The sequence below is a fragment of the Oncorhynchus keta genome, unplaced genomic scaffold (assembly GCF_023373465.1).
Source record: "Oncorhynchus keta strain PuntledgeMale-10-30-2019 unplaced genomic scaffold, Oket_V2 Un_scaffold_4195_pilon_pilon, whole genome shotgun sequence".
Taxonomy (NCBI): domain Eukaryota; kingdom Metazoa; phylum Chordata; class Actinopteri; order Salmoniformes; family Salmonidae; genus Oncorhynchus; species Oncorhynchus keta.
Genome location: NW_026290935.1, coordinates 396,113 through 416,969, shown reverse-complemented (window position 1 = coordinate 416,969; position 20,857 = coordinate 396,113). Strand labels below are relative to the sequence as shown.

The following is a 20,857-nucleotide window of genomic DNA, read 5'->3' as shown; positions in this document are numbered from 1 at the left end:
TAACACCAGTCTGAGCTGTTTAATGTAGTGAAATAACACCAGTCTGAGCTGTTTAATGGATGGATAACTTACCATATAATGTCTGAGCTGTGGCTGTAGTAAACTAACACCAGTCTGAGCTGTGTTTAATGTAGTAAACTAACACCAGTCTGAGCTGTGTTTAATGTAGTAAACTAACACCAGTCTGAGCTGTGTTTAATGTAGTAAACTAACACCAGTCTGAGCTGTGTTTAATGTAGTAAACTAACACCAGTCTGAGCTGTGTTTAATGTAGTAAACTAACACCAGTCTGAGCTGTGTTTAATGTAGTAAACTAACACCAGTCTGAGCTGTGTTTAATGTAGTAAACTAACACCAGTCTGAGCTGTGTTTAATGTAGTAAACTAACACCAGTCTGAGCTGTGTTTAATGTAGTAAACTAACACCAGTCTGAGCTGTGTTTAATGTAGTAAACTAACACCAGTCTGAGCTGTTTAATGTAGTAAACTAACACCAGTCTGAGCTGTGTTTAATGTAGTAAACTAACACCAGTCTGAGCTGTTTAATGTAGTAAACTAACACTAGTCTGAGCTGTGTTTAATGTAGTAAACTACCATCAGTCTGAGCTGTGTTTAATGTAGTAAACTAACACCAGTCTGAGCTGTTTAATGTAGTAAACTAACACCAGTCTGAGCTGTTTAATGTAGTAAACTAACACCAATCTGAGCTGTTTAATGTAGTAAACTAACACCAGTCTGAGCTGTGTTTAATGTAGTAAACTAACACCAGTCTGAGCTGTTTAATGTAGTAAACTAACACCAGTCTGAGCTGTTTAATGTAGTAAACTAACACCAGTCTGAGCTGTGTTTAATGTAGTAAACTAACACCAGTCTGAGCTGTGTTTAATGTAGTAAACTAACACCAGTCTGAGCTGTGTTTAATGTAGTAAACTAACATCAGTCTGAGCTGTGAAGGCCACGGTGACGTCCTTCTTGGCGTTGGGTCCCAGAGTTCCAGAGGAGGGAGTGAAACTAGCCGAGCACAGAGACGCCTGCTGGCCCTGGAGCTGATGGAGGGAGGGAGGAATGGGGGACGGAAGAAGGGGAGAGAGGGGAGGATCACAGATGGAATAGATTAGATACAGTGGCAGCAAAACTAATGAGTGAGGAGAAAAAGAACTAAAGAACCATAGAGAGAATCATCTTAACCCACCATTGTTCAGGTGTAGTGAACAGGTAGGTGACCCACCGTGGTCCAGGTGTAGTGAACAGGTAGGTGACCCACCGTGGTTCAGGTGTAGTGAACAGGTAGGTGACCCACCATGGTTCAGGTGTAGTGAACAGGTAGGTGACCCACCATGGTTCAGGTGTAGTGAACAGGTAGGTGACCCACCATGGTTCAGGTGTAGTGAACAGGTAGGTGACCCACCATGGTCCAGGTGTAGTGAACAGGTAGGTGACCCACCATGGTTCAGGTGTAGTGAACAGGTAGGCGACCCACCATGGTTCAGGTGTAGTGAACAGGTAGGTGACCCACCATGGTTCAGGTGTAGTGAACAGGTAGGTGACCCACCATGGTTCAGGTGTAGTGAACAGGTAGATGACCCACCATGGTTCAGGTGTAGTGAACAGGTAGGTGACCCACCATGGTTCAGGTGTAGTGAACAGGTAGGTGACCCACCATGGTTCAGGTGTAGTGAACAGGTAGATGACCCACCATGGTTCAGGTGTAGTGAACAGGTAGGTGACCCACCATGGTTCAGGTGTAGTGAACAGGTAGGTGACCCACCATGGTTCAGGTGTAGTGAACAGGTAGGTGACCCACCATGGTTCAGGTGTAGTGAACAGGTAGGTGACCCACCATGGTTCAGGTGTAGTGAACAGGTAGGTGACCCACCATGGTTCAGGTGTAGTGAACAGGTAGGTGACCCACCATGGTTCAGGTGTAGTGAACAGGTAGGTGACCCACCATGGTTCAGGTGTAGTGAACAGGTAGGTGACCCACCATGGTTCAGGTGTAGTGAACAGGTAGGTGACCCACCATGGTTCAGGTGTAGTGAACAGGTAGATGACCCACCATGGTTCAGGTGTAGTAAACAGGTAGGTGACCCACCATGGTTCAGGTGTAGTGAACAGGTAGGTGACCCACCATGGTTCAGGTGTAGTGAACAGGTAGGTGACCCACCGTGGTCCAGGTGTAGTGAACAGGTAGGTTACCCACCATGGTTCAGGTGTAGTAAACAGGTAGGTGACCCACCATGGTTCAGGTGTAGTAAACAGGTAGGTGACCCACCATGGTTCAGGTGTAGTGAACAGGTAGGTGACCCACCATGGTTCAGGTGTAGTGAACAGGTAGGTGACCCACCATGGTTCAGGTGTAGTGAACAGGTAGGTGACCCACCGTGGTCCAGGTGTAGTGAACAGGTAGGTGACCCACCATGGTTCAGGTGTAGTGAACAGGTAGGTGACCCACCATGGTTCAGGTGTAGTGAACAGGTAGGTGACCCACCGTGGTTCAGGTGTAGTAAACAGGTAGGTGACCCACCATGGTTCAGGTGTAGTGAACAGGTAGGTGACCCACCATGGTTCAGGTGTAGTGAACAGGTAGGTGACCCACCATGGTTCAGGTGTAGTGAACAGGTAGATGACCCACCATGGTTCAGGTGTAGTGAACAGGTAGGTGACCCACCATGGTTCAGGTGTAGTGAACAGGTAGGTGACCCACCATGGTTCAGGTGTAGTGAACAGGTAGGTGACCCACCATGGTTCAGGTGTAGTGAACAGGTAGGTGACCCACCGTGGTTCAGGTGTAGTGAACAGGTAGGTGACCCACCATGGTTCAGGTGTAGTGAACAGGTAGGTGACCCACCGTGGTTCAGGTGTAGTGAACAGGTAGGTGACCCACCATGGTTCAGGTGTAGTGAACAGGTAGGTGACCCACCATGGTTCAGGTGTAGTGAACAGGTAGGTGACCCACCATGGTTCAGGTGTAGTGAACAGGTAGGTGACCCACCATGGTTCAGGTGTAGTAAACAGGTAGGTGACCCACCATGGTTCAGGTGTAGTGAACAGGTAGGTGACCCACCATGGTTCAGGTGTAGTGAACAGGTAGGTGACCCACCGTGGTTCAGGTGTAGTGAACAGGTAGATGACCCACCATGGTTCAGGTGTAGTGAACAGGTAGGTGACCCACCGTGGTTCAGGTGTAGTGAACAGGTAGGTGACCCACCGTGGTTCAGGTGTAGTGAACAGGTAGGTGACCCACCATGGTTCAGGTGTAGTGAACAGGTAGATGACCCACCATGGTCCAGGTGTAGTGAACAGGTAGGTGACCCACTGTGGTTCAGGTGTAGTGAACAGGTAGGTGACCCACCATGGTCCAGGTGTAGTGAACAGGTAGGTGACCCACCATGGTTCAGGTGTAGTGAACAGGTAGATGACCCACCGTGGTCCAGGTGTAGTGAACAGGTAGGTGACCCACCATGGTTCAGGTGTAGTGAACAGGTAGGTGACCCACCATGGTTCAGGTGTAGTGAACAGGTAGGTGACCCACCATGGTTCAGGTGTAGTGAACAGGTAGATGACCCACCATGGTTCAGGTGTAGTGAACAGGTAGGTGACCCACCATGGTTCAGGTGTAGTGAACAGGTAGGTGACCCACCATGGTTCAGGTGTAGTGAACAGGTAGGTGACCCACCGTGGTCCAGGTGTAGTGAACAGGTAGGTGACCCACCGTGGTTCAGGTGTAGTGAACAGGTAGGTGACCCACCATGGTTCAGGTGTAGTGAACAGGTAGGTGACCCACCGTGGTCCAGGTGTAGTGAACAGGTAGGTGACCCACCGTGGTTCAGGTGTAGTGAACAGGTAGGTGACCCACCGTGGTCCAGGTGTAGTGAACAGGTAGGTGACCCACCGTGGTTCAGGTGTAGTGAACAGGTAGGTGACCCACCATGGTTCAGGTGTAGTGAACAGGTAGGTGACCCACCATGGTTCAGGTGTAGTGAACAGGTAGGTGACCCACCATGGTTCAGGTGTAGTGAACAGGTAGGTGACCCACCATGGTTCAGGTGTAGTGAACAAGTAGGTGACCCACCATGGTTCAGGTGTAGTGAACAGGTAGGTGACCCACCATGGTTCAGGTGTAGTGAACAGGTAGGTGACCCACCATGGTTCAGGTGTAGTGAACAGGTAGGTGACCCACCATGGTTCAGGTGTAGTGAACAGGTAGGTGACCCACCATGGTTCAGGTGTAGTGAACAGGTAGGTGACCCACCATGGTTCAGGTGTAGTGAACAGGTAGGTGACCCACCGTGGTTCAGGTGTAGTGAACAGGTAGGTGACCCACGGTGGTCCAGGTGTAGTGAACAGGTAGGTGACCCACCATGGTTCAGGTGTAGTGAACAGGTAGGTGACCCACCATGGTTCAGGTGTAGTGAACAGGTAGGTGACCCACCGTGGTCCAGGTGTAGTGAGCAGGTAGGTGACCCACCGTGGTCCAGGTGTAGTGAACAGGTAGGTGACCCACCGTGGTCCAGGTGTAGTGAACAGGTAGGTGACCCACCGTGGTCCAGGTGTAGTGAACAGGTAGGTGACCCACCATGGTCCAGGTGTAGTGAACAGGTAGGTGACCCACCGTGGTCCAGGTGTAGTGAGCAGGTAGGTGACCCACCGTGGTCCAGGTGTAGTGAACAGGTAGGTGACCCACCATGGTTCAGGTGTAGTGAACAGGTAGGTGACCCACCGTGGTCCAGGTGTAGTGAACAGGTAGATGACCCACCGTGGTCCAGGTGTAGTGAACAGGTAGGTGACCCACCATGGTTCAGGTGTAGTGAACAGGTAGGTGACCCACCGTGGTCCAGGTGTAGTGAACAGGTAGGTGACCCACCATGGTTCAGGTGTAGTGAACAGGTAGGTGACCCACCGTGGTCCAGGTGTAGTGAACAGGTAGGTGACCCACCGTGGTCCAGGTGTAGTGAACAGGTAGGTGACCCACCGTGGTCCAGGTGTAGTGAACAGGTAGGTGACCCACCGTGGTCCAGGTGTAGTGAACAGGTAGGTGACCCACCGTGGTCCAGGTGTAGTGAACAGGTAGGTGACCCACCATGGTTCAGGTGTAGTGAACAGGTAGGTGACCCACCGTGGTTCAGGTGTAGTGAACAGGTAGGTGACCCACCATGGTTCAGGTGTAGTGAACAGGTAGGTGACCCACCGTGGTTCAGGTGTAGTGAACAGGTAGGTGACCCACCATGGTTCAGGTGTAGTGAACAGGTAGGTGACCCACCGTGGTCCAGGTGTAGTGAGCAGGCAGCAGGGTCTGGTTGATCAGGGTGATGGAACCCTGAGCAGGAACTCCGACATAGAGCTCAGAGAATACCAGATCACAGGTTAACAGACACACTTGAGGAGAGTGGACATCTGCCTGCACCGACAGGTGACTGGAGAGGGGGACAGACAGGTACAAAACACAGATACAGGTGACTGGAGAGGGGGACAGACAGGTACAAAACACAGGTACAGGTGACTGGAGAGGGGGACAGACAGGTACAAAACACAGTTACAGGTGACTGGAGAGGGGGACAGACAGGTACAGGTGACTGGAGAGGGGGACAGACAGGTACAAAACACAGTTACAGGTGACTGGAGAGGGGGACAGACAGGTACAGGTGACTGGAGAGGGGGACAGACAGGTACAAAACACAGTTACAGGTGACTGGAGAGGGGGACAGACAGGTACAGGTGACTGGAGAGGGGGACAGACAGGTACAAAACACAGATACAGGTGACTGGAGAGGGGGACAGACAGGTACAGGTGACTGGAGAGGGGGACAGACAGGTACAGGTGACTGGAGAGGGGGACAGACAGGTACAAAACACAGGTACAGGTGACTGGAGAGGGGGACAGACAGGTACAGGTGACTGGAGAGGGGGACAGACAGGTACAGGTGACTGGAGAGGGGGACAGGTACAGGTGACTGGAGAGGGGACAGGGTACAAAACACAGGTACAGGTGACTGGAGAGGGGACAGACAGGTACAGGTGACTGGAGAGGGGACAGACAGGTACAAAACACAGTTACAGGTGACTGGAGAGGGGGACAGACAGGTACAAAACACAGGTACAGGTGACTGGAGAGGGGGACAGACAGGTACAGGTAACTGGAGAGGGGGACAGACAGGTAAAAACACAGTTACAGGTGACTGGAGAGGGGACAGACAGGTACAAAACACAGGTACAGGTGACTGAAGAGGGGGACAGACAGGTACAAAACACAGATACAGGTGACTGAAGAGGGGGACAGACAGGTACAGGTGACTGGAGAGGGGGACAGACAGGTACAAAACACAGGTACAGGTGACTGGAGAGGGGGACAGACAGGTACAAAACACAGGTACAGGTGACTGGAGAGGGGGACAGACAGGTACAAAACACAGATACAGGTGACTGGAGAGGGGGACAGACAGGTACAAAACACAGATACAGGTGACTGGAGAGGGGGACAGACAGGTACAGGTGACTGGAGAGGGGGACAGACAGGTACAAAACAAAGGTACAGGTGACTGGAGAGGGGGACAGACAGGTACAGGTGACTGAAGAGGGGGACAGACAGGTACAGGTGACTGGAGAGAGGGACAGACAGGTAAAAAACACAGTTACAGGTGACTGGAGAGGGGGACAGACAGGTACAGGTGACTGGAGAGGGGGACAGACAGGTACAAAACACAGGTACAGGTGACTGGAGAGGGGACAGACAGGTACAACTGGAGAGGGGGACAGACAGGTACAGGTGACTGGAGAGGGGGACAGACAGGTACAAAACACAGGTACAGGTGACTGGAGAGGGGGACAGACAGGTACAAAACACAGTTACAGGTGACTGGAGAGGGGGACAGAAAGGTACAGGTGACTGGAGAGGGGACAGACAGGTACAGGTGACTGGAGAGGGGGACAGACAGGTACAGGTAACTGGAGAGGGGGACAGACAGGTACAAAACACAGATACAGGTGACTGAAGAGGGGGACAGACAGGTACAGGTCACTGGAGAGGGGGACAGACAGGTACAAAACACAGGTACAGGTGACTGGAGAGGGGGACAGACAGGTACAAAACACAGGTACAGGTGACTGGAGAGGGGGACAGACAGGTACAAAACACAGATACAGGTGACTGGAGAGGGGGACAGACAGGTACAAAACACAGGTACAGGTGACTGGAAAGGGGGACAGACAGGTACAGGTGACTGGAGAGGGGGACAGACAGGTACAAAACACAGGTACAGGTGACTGGAGAGGGGGACAGAAAGGTACAGGTGACTGGAGAGGGGACAGACAGGTACAGGTGACTGGAGAGGGGGACAGACAGGTACAGGTAACTGGAGAGGGGGACAGACAGGTACAAAACACAGGTACAGGTGACTGGAGAGGGGGACAGACAGGTACAAAACACAGGTACAGGTGACTGAAGAGGGGGACAGACAGGTACAAAACACAGATACAGGTGACTGAAGAGGGGGACAGACAGGTACAGGTGACTGGAGAGGGGGACAGACAGGTACAAAACACAGGTACAGGTGACTGGAGAGGGGGACAGACAGGTACAAAACACAGGTACAGGTGACTGGAGAGGGGACAGACAGGTACAAAACACAGATACAGGTGACTGGAGAGGGGGACAGACAGGTACAAAACACAGATACAGGTGACTGGAGGTGACTGACAGAGGGGAGACAGACAGGTACAAAACACAGGTACAGGTGACTGGAGAGGGGGACAGACAGGTACAGGTGACTGAAGAGGGGGACAGACAGGTACAGGTGACTGGAGAGAGGGACAGACAGGTAAAAACACAGTTACAGGTGACTGAAGAGGGGGACAGACAGGTACAGGTGACTGGAGAGGGGGACAGACAGGTACAAAACACAGGTACAGGTGACTGGAGAGGGGGACAGACAGGTACAAAACAGACAGGTACAGGTGACTGGAGAGGGGGACAGACAGGTACAAAACACAGGTACAGGTGACTGGAAAGAGGGACAGACAGGTACAGGTGACTGGAGGGGGACAGACAGGTACAAAACACAGTTACAGGTGACTGGAGAGGGGGACAGAAAGGTACAGGTGACTGGAGAGGGGACAGACAGGTACAGGTGACTGGAGAGGGGGACAGACAGGTACAGGTAACTGGAGAGGGGGACAGACAGGTACAAAACACAGATACAGGTGACTGGAGAGGGGGACAGACAGGTACAGGTCACTGGAGAGGGGGACAGACAGGTACAAAACACAGGTACAGGTGACTGGAGAGGGGGACAGACAGGTACAAAACACAGGTACAGGTGACTGGAGAGGGGGACAGACAGGTACAAAACACAGATACAGGTGACTGGAGAGGGGGACAGACAGGTACAAAACACAGATACAGGTGACTGGAGAGGGGGACAGACAGGTACAAAACACAGATACAGGTGACTGGAGACAGGACCAGTACAGTTACAGGAGACAGGGCCAGTACAGTTACAGGTGACTGGAGACAGAACCAGTACAGTTAAAAGTGACTGGAGACAGAACCAATACAGGAGACAGGACCAGTACAGTTATAGGAGACAGGACCAGTACAGTTACAGGAGACAGGGCCAGTAGAGTTACAGGTGACTGGAGACAGAACCAGTAGAGTTACAGGTGACTGGAGACAGAACCAGTACAGTTAAAAGTGACTGGAGACAGAACCAATACAGGAGACAGGACCAGTACAGTTATAGGAGACAGGACCAGTACAGTTACAGGAGACAGGGCCAGTACAGTTAGAGGTGACTGGAGACAGAACCAGTAGAGTTACAGGTGACTGGAGACAGAACCAGTACAGTTAAAAGTGACTGGAGACAGAGCTAATACAGTTAGAGGTGACTGGAGACAGAACCAGTACAGTTACAGGTGACTGGAGACAGAACCAGTACAGTTAGAGGTGACTGGAGACAGAACCAGTACAGTTAGAGGTGACTGGAGACAGAACCAGTACAGTTAGAGGTGACTGGAGACAGAACCAGTGCAATTAGAGGTCACTGGAGACAGAACCAGTACAGTTACAGGTGACTGGAGACAGAACCAGTACAGTTACAGGTGACTGGAGACATAACCAGTACAGTTAAAAGTGACTGGAGACAGAGCCAATACAGTTAGAGGTGACTGGAGACAGAACCAGTGCAATTAGAGGTCACTGGAGACAGAACCAGTACAGTTACAGGTGACTGGCGACAGAACCAGTACAGTTACAGGTGACTGGAGACAGAACCAGTACAGTTAAAAGTGACTGGAGACAGAGCCAATACAGTTAGAGGTGACTGGAGACAGGACCAGTACAGTTAGAGGTGACTGGAGACAGAACCAGTACAGTTAGAGGTGACTGGAGACAGAACCAGTACAGTTAGAGGTGACTGGAGACAGAACCAGTGCAATTAGAGGTCACTGGAGACAGAACCAGTACAGTTACAGGTGACTGGAGACAGAACCAGTACAGTTACAGGTGACTGGAGACAGAACCAGTGCAGTTAGAGGTGACTGGAGACAGAACCAGTACTGTTAGAGGTGACTGGAGACAGGAGACAGAACCAGTGCTGTTAGAGATGACTGGAGACAGGAGACAGAACCAGTACTGTTAGAGATGACTGGAGACAGAACCAGTACAGTTAGAGGTGACTGGAGACAGAACCAGTACAGTTAGAGGTGACTGGAGACAGAACCAGTACTGTTAGAGGTGACTGGAGACAGGAGACAGAACCAGTACTGTTAGAGGTGACTGGAGACAGAACCAGTACAGTTAGAGGTGACTGGAGACAGAACCAGTACAGTTAGAGGTGACTGGAGACAGAACCAGTACTGTTAGAGGTGACTGGAGACAGAACCAGTGCAGTTAGAGGTGACTGGAGACAGAACCAGTGCAGTTAGAGGTGACTGGAGACAGAACCAGTGCAGTTAGAGGTGACTGGAGACAGAACCAGTGCAGTTAGAGGTGACTGGAGACAGAACCAGTGCAGTTAGAGGTGACTGGAGACAGAACCAGTACAGTTAGAGGTGACTGGAGACAGGAGACAGAACCAGTGCAGTTAGAGGTGACTGGAGACAGAACCAGTGCAGTTAGAGGTGACTGGAGACAGAACCAGTACAGTTAGAGGTGACTGGAGACAGAACCAGTACTGTTAGAGGTGACTGGAGACAGGAGACAGAACCAGTGCAGTTAGAGGTGACTGGAGACAGAACCAGTACAGTTAGAGGTGACTGGAGACAGGAGACAGAACCAGTACTGTTAGAGGTGACTGGAGACAGAACCAGTGCAGTTAGAGGTGACTGGAGACAGGAGACAGAACCAGTGCAGTTAGAGGTGACTGGAGACAGAACCAGTACAGTTACAGGTGACTGGAGACAGAACCAGTACAGTTAGAGATGACTGGAGACAGAACCAGTACTGTTAGAGGTGACTGGAGACAGAACCAGTACTGTTAGAGGTGACTGGAGACAGAACCAGTACAGTTAGAGGTGACTGGAGACAGGAGACAGAACCAGTACTGTTAGAGGTGACTGGAGACAGAACCAGTACAGTTAGAGGTGACTGGAGACAGAACCAGTACTGTTAGAGGTGACTGGAGACAGAACCAGTACAGTTAGAGGTGACTGGAGACAGAACCAGTACTGTTAGAGGTGACTGGAGACAGGAGACAGAACCAGTACAGTTAGAGGTGACTGGAGACAGAACCAGTACAGTTAGAGGTGACTGGAGACAGAACCAGTACAGTTAGAGGTGACTGGAGACAGAACCAGTACAGTTAGAGGTGACTGGAGACAGAACCAGTACAGTTAGAGGTGACTGGAGACAGAACCAGTGCAGTTAGAGGTGACTGGAGACAGAACCAGTACAGTTAGAGGTGACTGGAGACAGGAGACAGAACCAGTACTGTTAGAGGTGACTGGAGACAGAACCAGTACAGTTAGAGGTGACTGGAGACAGAACCAGTACAGTTAGAGGTGACTGGAGACAGAACCAGTACTGTTAGAGGTGACTGGAGACAGGAGACAGAACCAGTACAGTTAGAGGTGACTGGAGACAGAACCAGTACAGTTAGAGGTGACTGGAGACAGAACCAGTACAGTTAGAGGTGACTGGAGACAGAACCAGTACTGTTAGAGGTGACTGGAGACAGAACCAGTACAGTTAGAGGTGACTGGAGACAGAACCAGTACAGTTAGAGGTGACTGGAGACAGAACCAGTACAGTTAGAGGTGACTGGAGACAGAACCAGTACAGTTAGAGGTGACTGGAGACAGAACCAGTACAGTTAGAGGTGACTGGAGACAGAACCAGTACAGTTAGAGGTGACTGGAGACAGAACAGAACCAGTACAGTTAGAGGTGACTGGAGACAGAACCAGTACAGTTAGAGGTGACTGGAGACAGAACCAGTACAGTTAGAGGTGACTGGAGACAGAACCAGTACAGTTAGAGGTGACTGGAGACAGAACCAGTACAGTTAGAGGTGACTGGAGACAGAACCAGTACAGTTAGAGGTGACTGGAGACAGAACCAGTACAGTTAGAGGTGACTGGAGACAGAACCAGTACAGTTAGAGGTGACTGGAGACAGAACCAGTACAGTTACAGGTGACTGGAGACAGAGACAGAACCAGTACAGTTAGAGGTGACTGGAGACAGAACCAGTACAGTTAGAGGTGACTGGAGACAGAACCAGTACTGTTAGAGGTGACTGGAGACAGGAGACAGAACCAGTACAGTTAGAGGTGACTGGAGACAGAACCAGTACTGTTAGAGGTGACTGGAGACAGGAGACAGAACCAGTACAGTTAGAGGTGACTGGAGACAGAACCAGTACAGTTAGAGGTGACTGGAGACAGAACCAGTACAGTTAGAGGTGACTGGAGACAGAACCAGTGCAGTTAGAGGTGACTGGAGACAGAACCAGTACAGTTAGAGGTGACTGGAGACAGGAGACAGAACCAGTACTGTTAGAGGTGACTGGAGACAGAACCAGTACAGTTAGAGGTGACTGGAGACAGAACCAGTACTGTTAGAGGTGACTGGAGACAGGAGACAGAACCAGTACAGTTAGAGGTGACTGGAGACAGAACCAGTACAGTTAGAGGTGACTGGAGACAGAACCAGTACAGTTAGAGGTGACTGGAGACAGAACCAGTACAGTTAGAGGTGACTGGAGACAGAACCAGTACTGTTAGAGGTGACTGGAGACAGGAGACAGAACCAGTACAGTTAGAGGTGACTGGAGACAGAACCAGTACTGTTAGAGGTGACTGGAGACAGGAGACAGAACCAGTACTGTTAGAGGTGACTGGAGACAGAACCAGTACTGTTAGAGGTGACTGGAGACAGAACCAGTACAGTTAGAGGTGACTGGAGACAGGAGACAGAACCAGTACTGTTAGAGGTGACTGGAGACAGAACCAGTACAGTTAGAGGTGACTGGAGACAGAACCAGTACTGTTAGAGGTGACTGGAGACAGGAGACAGAACCAGTACAGTTAGAGGTGACTGGAGACAGAATCAGTACTGTTAGAGGTGACTGGAGACAGAACCAGTACAGTTAGAGGTGACTGGAGACAGAACCAGTACAGTTAGAGGTGACTGGAGACAGAACCAGTACAGTTAGAGGTGACTGGAGACAGAACCAGTGCAGTTAGAGGTGACTGGAGACAGAACCAGTACAGTTAGAGGTGACTGGAGACAGGAGACAGAACCAGTACTGTTAGAGGTGACTGGAGACAGAACCAGTACAGTTAGAGGTGACTGGAGACAGAACCAGTACTGTTAGAGGTGACTGGAGACAGGAGACAGAACCAGTACAGTTAGAGGTGACTGGAGACAGAACCAGTACTGTTAGAGGTGACTGGAGACAGGAGACAGAACCAGTACAGTTAGAGGTGACTGGAGACAGGAGACAGAACCAGTGCAGTTAGAGGTGACTGGAGACAGGAGACAGAACCAGTACTGTTAGAGGTGACTGGAGACAGAACCAGTACTGTTAGAGGTGACTGGAGACAGAACCAGTACTGTTAGAGGTTGCTGATTCACAGATATAGATCTTGCTAGCTAATAAATTGATTTCCTATTGGTACAATTAGTGTTGAAGGCATTGGTGAAATCCTCACCATCCTTGGCCATTCTCCACAGCCAGCTCCAGCACGGTGTCAAAGTGTTGACATAACAGGGGTCTGAAGAGGATGTCTACACTGCAGGAAGCCAGAGGGGGCAGCACTCCTTTACACGGCTGCACTGTGATCTAGCACACAGGAGAAGAAGACAAACACCAACAGAGGACAACAATGGGACTATCAGGTCTCAGTACAAACGGACAAACTGTTGTAAAACACTTACCAGGGCGACCAGAGGCAATACCTCAATATTACAGTATGTGTGATATTTCAGTGTTTTACTTTAACTTACCTTTAACTCACTTGTTAGTGTGTTTACCTGTGTGTGGTGACTGTCTGTCCTCTCTGCCTTCCCAGACTCCAGACTGTCTGTCCTCTCTGCCTTCCCAGACTCCAGACTGTCTGTCCTCTCTGCCTTCCCTGGCCCCAGGCTCCAGAAGGCCTCTAGATGAGTGGTGTTGGTGAGGACCATGGTGGCCTGGGTCTGGTCACCTAGCTGTATTAGACCTAGGTCAAGACTGGGAACACTCACAGACACCTGCGGACCCTGGAACACACCAACACACACCGGAGGAAGTAGAGTTGGCGAGGTTACACAAAGATGAAGGATACGTCTGTTGTACTGGTAGAGCACTATACAATACTTTTCAGAATATGTTTACCTGTCAGGTAATACTCTCCAATCAAATCTCGTGTTGAGAATGACTAACTCAGCGGATGATGCCGTTTAGACAGCTATGATATGAGTCTCTCTGAGAATGACTACCTCAGCAGATGATGCCGTTTAGACAGCTATGATATGAGTCTCTCTGAGAATGACTAACTCAGCGGATGATGCCGTTTAGACAGCTATGATATGAGTCTCTCTGAGAATGACTAACTCAGCGGATGATGCCGTTTAGACAGCTATGATATGAGTCTCTCTGAGAATGACTAACTCAGCGGATGATGCCGTTTAGACAGCTATGATATGAGTCTCTCTGAGAATGACTAACTCAGCGGATGATGCCGTTTAGACAGCTATGATATGAGTCTCTCTGAGAATGACTACCTCAGTGGATGATGCCGTTTAGACAGCTATGATATGAGTCTCTCTGAGAATGACTAACTCAGCGGATGATGCCGTTTAGACAGCTATGATATGAGTCTCTCTGAGAATGACTAACTCAGCGGATGATGCCGTTTAGACAGCTATGATATGAGTCTCTCTGAGAATGACTACCTCAGCGGATGATGCCGTTTAGACAGCTATGATATGAGTCTCTCTGAGAATGACTACCTCAGCGGATGATGCCGTTTAGACAGCTATGATAGGAGTCTCTCTGAGAATGACTACCTCAGCGGATGATGCCGTTTAGACAGCTATGATATGAGTCTCTCTGAGAATGACTACCTCAGCGGATGATGCCGTTTAGACAGCTATGATATGAGTCTCTCTGAGAATGACTAACTCAGCGGATGATGCCGTTTAGACAGCTATGATATGAGTCTCTCTGAGAATGACTACCTCAGCGGATGATGCCGTTTAGACAGCTATGATATGAGTCTCTCTGAGAATGACTACCTCAGCGGATGATGCCGTTTAGACAGCTATGATATGAGTCTCTCTGAGAATGACTAACTCAGTGGATGATGCCGTTTAGACAGCTATAATATGAGTCTCTCTGAGAATGACTAACTCAGTGGATGATGCCGTTTTGACAGCTATGATATGAGTCTCTCTGAGAATGACTAACTCAGTGGATGATGCCGTTTAGACAGCTATGATAGGAGTCTCTCTGAGAATGACTAACCTCAGCGGATGATGCCGTTTAGACAGCTATGATAGGAGTCTCTCTGAGAATGACTAACTCAGCGGATGATGCCGTTTACTAACTCAGCGGATGATGCCGTTTAGACAGCTATGATATGAGTCTCTCTGAGAATGACTAACTCAGCGGATGATGCCGTTTAGACAGCTATGATATGAGTCTCTCTGAGAATGACTAACTCAGCGGATGATGCCGTTTAGACAGCTATGATATGAGTCTCTCTGAGAATGACTAACTCAGCGGATGATGCCGTTTAGACAGCTATGATATGAGTCTCTCTGAGAATGACTACCTCAGCGGATGATGCCGTTTAGACAGCTATGATATGAGTCTCTCTGAGAATGACTAACTCAGCGGATGATGCCGTTTAGACAGCTATGATATGAGTCTCTCTGAGAATGACTAACTCAGCGGATGATGCCGTTTAGACAGCTATGATATGAGTCTCTCTGAGAATGACTACCTCAGCGGATGATGCCGTTTAGACAGCTATGATATGAGTCTCTCTGAGAACGACTACCTCAGCGGATGATGCCGTTTAGACAGCTATGATAGGAGTCTCTCTCACCTTGAAGGTGACCTGTATGACCAGAGCAACAGGTTGGTGATGGTGCTGAACATGACACAGCAGTCTGGATATGACCTCACCTGGTCGCCCTCCGGTCAGAACCAGCTCCAGGTCAAAACACTCGTTCATCTCTGGACCACAAACACACAGTCAACCAGTCTGACAACAGATCAGTTTACTAACCACTAGTCAGTCAACAGAGCATTCTATTAAATCGAATTGTATTTGTCACATGGTTAGCAGATGTTATTGGTCACATGGTTAGCAGATGTTATTGGTCACATGGTTAGCAGATGTTATTGGTCACATGGTTAGTAGATGTTATTGGTCACATGGTTAGTAGATGGTATTGGTCACATGGTTAGTAGATGTTATTGGTCACATGGTTAGTAGATGTTATTGGTCACATGGTTAGCAGATGTTATTGGTCACATGGTTAGTAGATGTTATTGGTCACATGGTTAGCAGATGTTATTGGTCACATGGTTAGTAGATGTTATTGGTCACATGGTTAGTAGATGTTATTGGTCACATGGTTAGTAGATGTTATTGGTCACATGGTTAGCAGATGTTATTGGTCACATGGTTAGTAGATGTTATTGGTCACATGGTTAGCAGATGTTATTGGTCACATGGTTAGCAGATGTTATTGGTCACATGGTTAGTAGATGTTATTGGTCACATGGTTAGTAGATGTTATTGGTCACATGGTTAGCAGATGTTATTGGTCACATGGTTAGCAGATGTTAATGGTCCTCATACATGGTTAGCAGATGTTAATGGTCCTCATACACATGGTTAGCAGATGTTAATGGTCCTCATACATGGTTAGCAGATGTTATTGGTCCTCATACATGGTTAGCAGATGTTAATGGTCCTCATACACATGGTTAGCAGATGTTATTGGTCACATGGTTAGTAGATGTTATTGGTCACATGGTTAGCAGATGTTATTGGTCACATGGTTAGCAGATGTTAATGGTCCTCATACACATGGTTAGCAGATGTTAATGGTCCTCATACACATGGTTAGCAGATGTTAATGGTCCTCATACACATGGTTAGCAGATGTTAATGGTCCTCATACACATGGTTAGCAGATGTTAATGGTCCTCATACACATGGTTAGCAGATGTTAATGGTCCTCATACACATGGTTAGCAGATGTTAATGGTCACATACACATGGTTAGCAGATGTTAATGGTCCTCATACACATGGTTAGCAGATGTTAATGGTCCTCATACACATGGTTAGCAGATGTTAATGGTCCTCATACACATGGTTAGCAGATGTTAATGGTCCTCATACACATGGTTAGCAGATGTTAATGGTCCTCATACACATGGTTAGCAGATGTTAATGGTCACATACACATGGTTAGCAGATGTTATTGGTCACATGGTTAGTAGATGTTATTGGTCACATGGTTAGCAGATGTTAATGGTCCTCATACACGTGGTTAGCAGATGTTAATGGTCCTCATACACATGGTTAGCAGATGTTAATGGTCCTCATACACATGGTTAGCAGATGTTAATGGTCCTCATACACATGGTTAGCAGATGTTAATGGTCCTCATACACATGGTTAGCAGATGTTAATGGTCCTCATACACATGGTTAGCAGATGTTAATGGTCCTCATACACATGGTTAGCAGATGTTAATGGTCCTCATACACATGGTTAGCAGATGTTAATGGTCCTCATACACGTGGTTAGCAGATGTTAATGGTCCTCATACACATGGTTAGCAGATGTTAATGGTCACATACACATGGTTAGCAGGTGTTAATGGTCACATACACAGGGTTAGCAGATGTTAATGGTCCTCATACACGTGGTTAGCAGATGTTAATGGTCCTCATACACATGGTTAGCAGATGTTAATGGTCCTCATACACATGGTTAGCAGATGTTAATGGTCCTCATACACATGGTTAGCAGATGTTAATGGTCCTCATACACATGGTTAGCAGATGTTAATGGTCCTCATACACATGGTTAGCAGATGTTAATGGTCCTCATACACATGGTTAGCAGATGTTAATGGTCCTCATACACATGGTTAGCAGATGTTAATGGTCCTCATACACATGGTTAGCAGATGTTAATGGTCCTCATACACATGGTTAGCAGATGTTAATGGTCCTCATACATGTGGTTAGCAGATGTTAATGGTCCTCATACACATGGTTAGCAGATGTTAATGGTCCTCATACACATGGTTAGCAGATGTTAATGGTCCTCATACACATGGTTAGCAGATGTTAATGGTCCTCATACGCATGGTTAGCAGATGTTAATGGTCCTCATACACGTGGTTAGCAGATGTTATTGGTCACATACACATGGTTAGCAGATGTTATTGGTCACATACGCATGGTTAGCAGATGTTAATGGTCCTCATACACATGGTTAGCAGATGTTAATGGTCCTCATACACATGGTTAGCAGATGTTAATGGTCCTCATACACATGGTTAGCAGATGTTAATGGTCCTCATACACATGGTTAGCAGATGTTAATGGTCCTCATACACATGGTTAGCAGATGTTAATGGTCCTCATACACATGGTTAGCAGATGTTAATGGTCCCATACACATGGTTAGCAGATGTTAATGGTCCTCATACACATGGTTAGCAGATGTTAATGGTCACATACACATGGTTAGCAGATGTTAATGGTCCTCATACACATGGTTAGTGTTAATGGTCCTCATACACATGGTTAGCAGATGTTAATGGTCCTCATACACATGGTTAGCAGATGTTAATGGTCCTCACACATGGTTAGCAGATGTTAATGGTCCTCATACACATGGTTAGCAGATGTTAATGGTCCTCAAAGCAGATGTTAATGGTCCTCATACACATGGTTAGCAGATGTCAATGGTCCTCATACACATGGTTAGCAGATGTTAATGGTCCTCATACACATGGTTAGCAGATGTTAATGGTCACATACACATGGTTAGCAGATGGTAATGCGAGTGTAGCGAAATGCTTGTTCTTCCAGTTCCAACAATGCAGTAATAACCAATGAGTAATCTAACTAACAGTGGCAACTAGTACCTTATACAGTGTGTAAAAGGATAAAGAATATGTACATAAAGATATATGAATGAGTGATGGTACAGAGCAGCATAGGCAAGATGCCGTAGATGGTATCGAGTATGTATATAGATATGAGATGAGTAATGTAGGGTATGTAAACAAAGTGGCTAGTGATACATGTACAGTGGGGCAAAAATGTATTTAGTCAGCCACCAATTGTGTAAGTTCTCCCACTTAAAAAGATGAGAGAGGCCTGTAATTTTCATCATAGGAACACTTCAACTATGACAGACAAAATGAGAAAAAGAAATCCAGAAAATCACATTGTAGGATTTTTAATTAATTTATTTGCAAATTATGGTGTAAAATAAGTATTTGGTCATCTACAAACAAGCAATATTTCTGGCTCTCACAGACCTGTAACTTCTTCTTTAAGAGGCTCCTCTGTCCTCCACTCGTTACCTGTATTAATGGCACCTGTTTGAACTTGTTATCAGTATTAAAGACACCTGTCCACAACCTCAAACAGTCACACTCCAAACTCCACTATGGTTTGGGAATGTTTTAATAGTTGCTGTGGGTACGACATCGCCCGATGCACTTTCTAATGAACGCGCTCACAGAATCAGCGTATTCGTCAATGTTGTTGTTGGACGCTTATGCGGAACATATCCCAGTCCACGTGATGGAAGCAGTCTTGAAGCGTGGAATCAGATGGGTCAGACCAGCGTTGAACAGACCTCAGCGTGGGAGCTTCTTGTTTTAGTTTCTGTCTGTAGGCAGGGATCATCAAAATGGAGTCTTGGTCAGCTTTTCTGAAAGGAGGGCGGGGGGACCTTATATGCATCGCGGAAGTTAGAATAACAACGATCCAGGGTTTTACCAGCCCTGGTTGCGCAATCAATATGCTGAATTTAGGGAGTCTTGTTTTCAGATTAGCTTTATTAACCAGTCAGTCAACAGCCCAGTCTACTAACCAGTCAGTCAGTCAACAGCCCAGTCTACTAACCAGTCAGTCAGCCAACAGCCCAGTCTACTAACCAGTCAGTCAGTCAACAGCCCAGTCTATTAACCAGTCAGTCAGTCAACAGCCCAGTCTACTAACCAGTCAGGCAGTCAACAGCCCAGTCTACTAACCAGTCAGTCAGTCAACAGCCCAGTCTATTAACCAGTCAGTCAGCCAACAGACCAGTCTACTAACCAGTCAGTAAACAGCAGGTTACGACCAGTGTACTAACCAGTCAGTCAACAGACCAGTCTACTAACCAGTCAGTCAGTCAACAGCCCAGTCTACTAACCAGTCAGTCAGTCAACAGCCCAGTCTATTAACCAGTCAGTCAGCCAACAGACCAGTCTACTAACCAGTCAGTAAACAGCAGGTTACGAGCCAGTGTACTAACCAGTCAGTCAACAGACCAGTCTACTAACCAGTCAGTCAACAGACCAGTCTACTACCCAGTCAGTCAACAGACCAGCCTACTAACCAGTCAGCCAACAGACCAGTCTACTAACCGGGTCCACCAATAGACCAGCCTACTAACCATTCAGCCAACAGGCCAGTCTACTAACGGGTCTGCCAACAGACCAGTCTACTAACCAGTCAGTCAACAGACAAGTCTACCAACCAGTCAGTCAAGAGACCGTCCACTAACCAGTCAGTCAAGAGACCAGTCTACTAACCAGTCAGTCAAGAGACCAGTCTAATAACGAGTCAGCTGGTGACCAGTCTACTAACCAGTCAGCCAACAGACCAGTCTACAAATCAGTCAGTCAAGAGACCAGTCTACTAACCAGTCAGTCAAGAGACCAGTCTACTAACCAGTCAGTCAACATAAATCTACTAACCAGTCAGTCAGTCAACTGACCAGTCTACTAACCAGTCAGTCAAGAGACCAGTCTACTAACCAGTCAGTCAAGAGACCAGTCTACTAACCAGTCAGTCAACATAAATCTACAAACCAGTCAGTCAGTCAACTGACCAGTCTACTAACCAGTCAGTCAACAGACCAGTCTACAAACCAGTCAGTCAGTCAACTGACCAGTCTACTAACTAGACCAGTCTACTAGACACATTAATCAGTCAGTCTACTAAAGCTACAGAGTTCTGCTGCACCTCTGCTAAATGTCTTGAAATGTATAATTCATGTTCATCTCTTATAAACAGTCTGGCTGAATCATGTCATGTACATATTTCCCAGCAGGGGCTCCACTCTATGATGTGACCATGGCATGTTCCTATTTGCCCAGCAGGGGGCTCCGCCTCTATGATGTGACC

General features: G+C 48.1%; 1 protein-coding gene and 2 long non-coding RNA genes across 3 annotated transcripts in view; 2 read left to right on the top strand and 1 right to left on the bottom strand.

Moving 5' to 3' along the window:
* dlec1 (DLEC1 cilia and flagella associated protein) overlaps window positions 1–20,857 on the bottom strand; it is a 114,731-nt gene that overhangs the window by 34,709 nt on the left and 59,165 nt on the right. The window contains exons 15-19 of the mRNA XM_052516252.1: window positions 15,526–15,656; window positions 13,466–13,693; window positions 13,144–13,274; window positions 5,260–5,413; window positions 935–1,045 (exon numbers count right to left, since the gene is read on the bottom strand). Of these exons, the coding sequence (XP_052372212.1) occupies window positions 935–1,045; window positions 5,260–5,413; window positions 13,144–13,274; window positions 13,466–13,693; window positions 15,526–15,656 (755 nt within the window). The remainder of the gene's footprint in view (window positions 1–934; window positions 1,046–5,259; window positions 5,414–13,143; window positions 13,275–13,465; window positions 13,694–15,525; window positions 15,657–20,857) is intronic.
* On the top strand, window positions 1,331–5,126 carry LOC127928820 (uncharacterized). The gene is made up of 3 exons (XR_008132375.1): window positions 1,331–1,466; window positions 3,195–3,266; window positions 5,103–5,126. It is a non-coding gene; the product is annotated as an uncharacterized LOC127928820 (long non-coding RNA).
* LOC127928819 (uncharacterized) lies at window positions 9,885–10,397 on the top strand. Its single transcript, XR_008132374.1, has 3 exons — window positions 9,885–9,919; window positions 10,144–10,212; window positions 10,351–10,397. It is a non-coding gene; the product is annotated as an uncharacterized LOC127928819 (long non-coding RNA).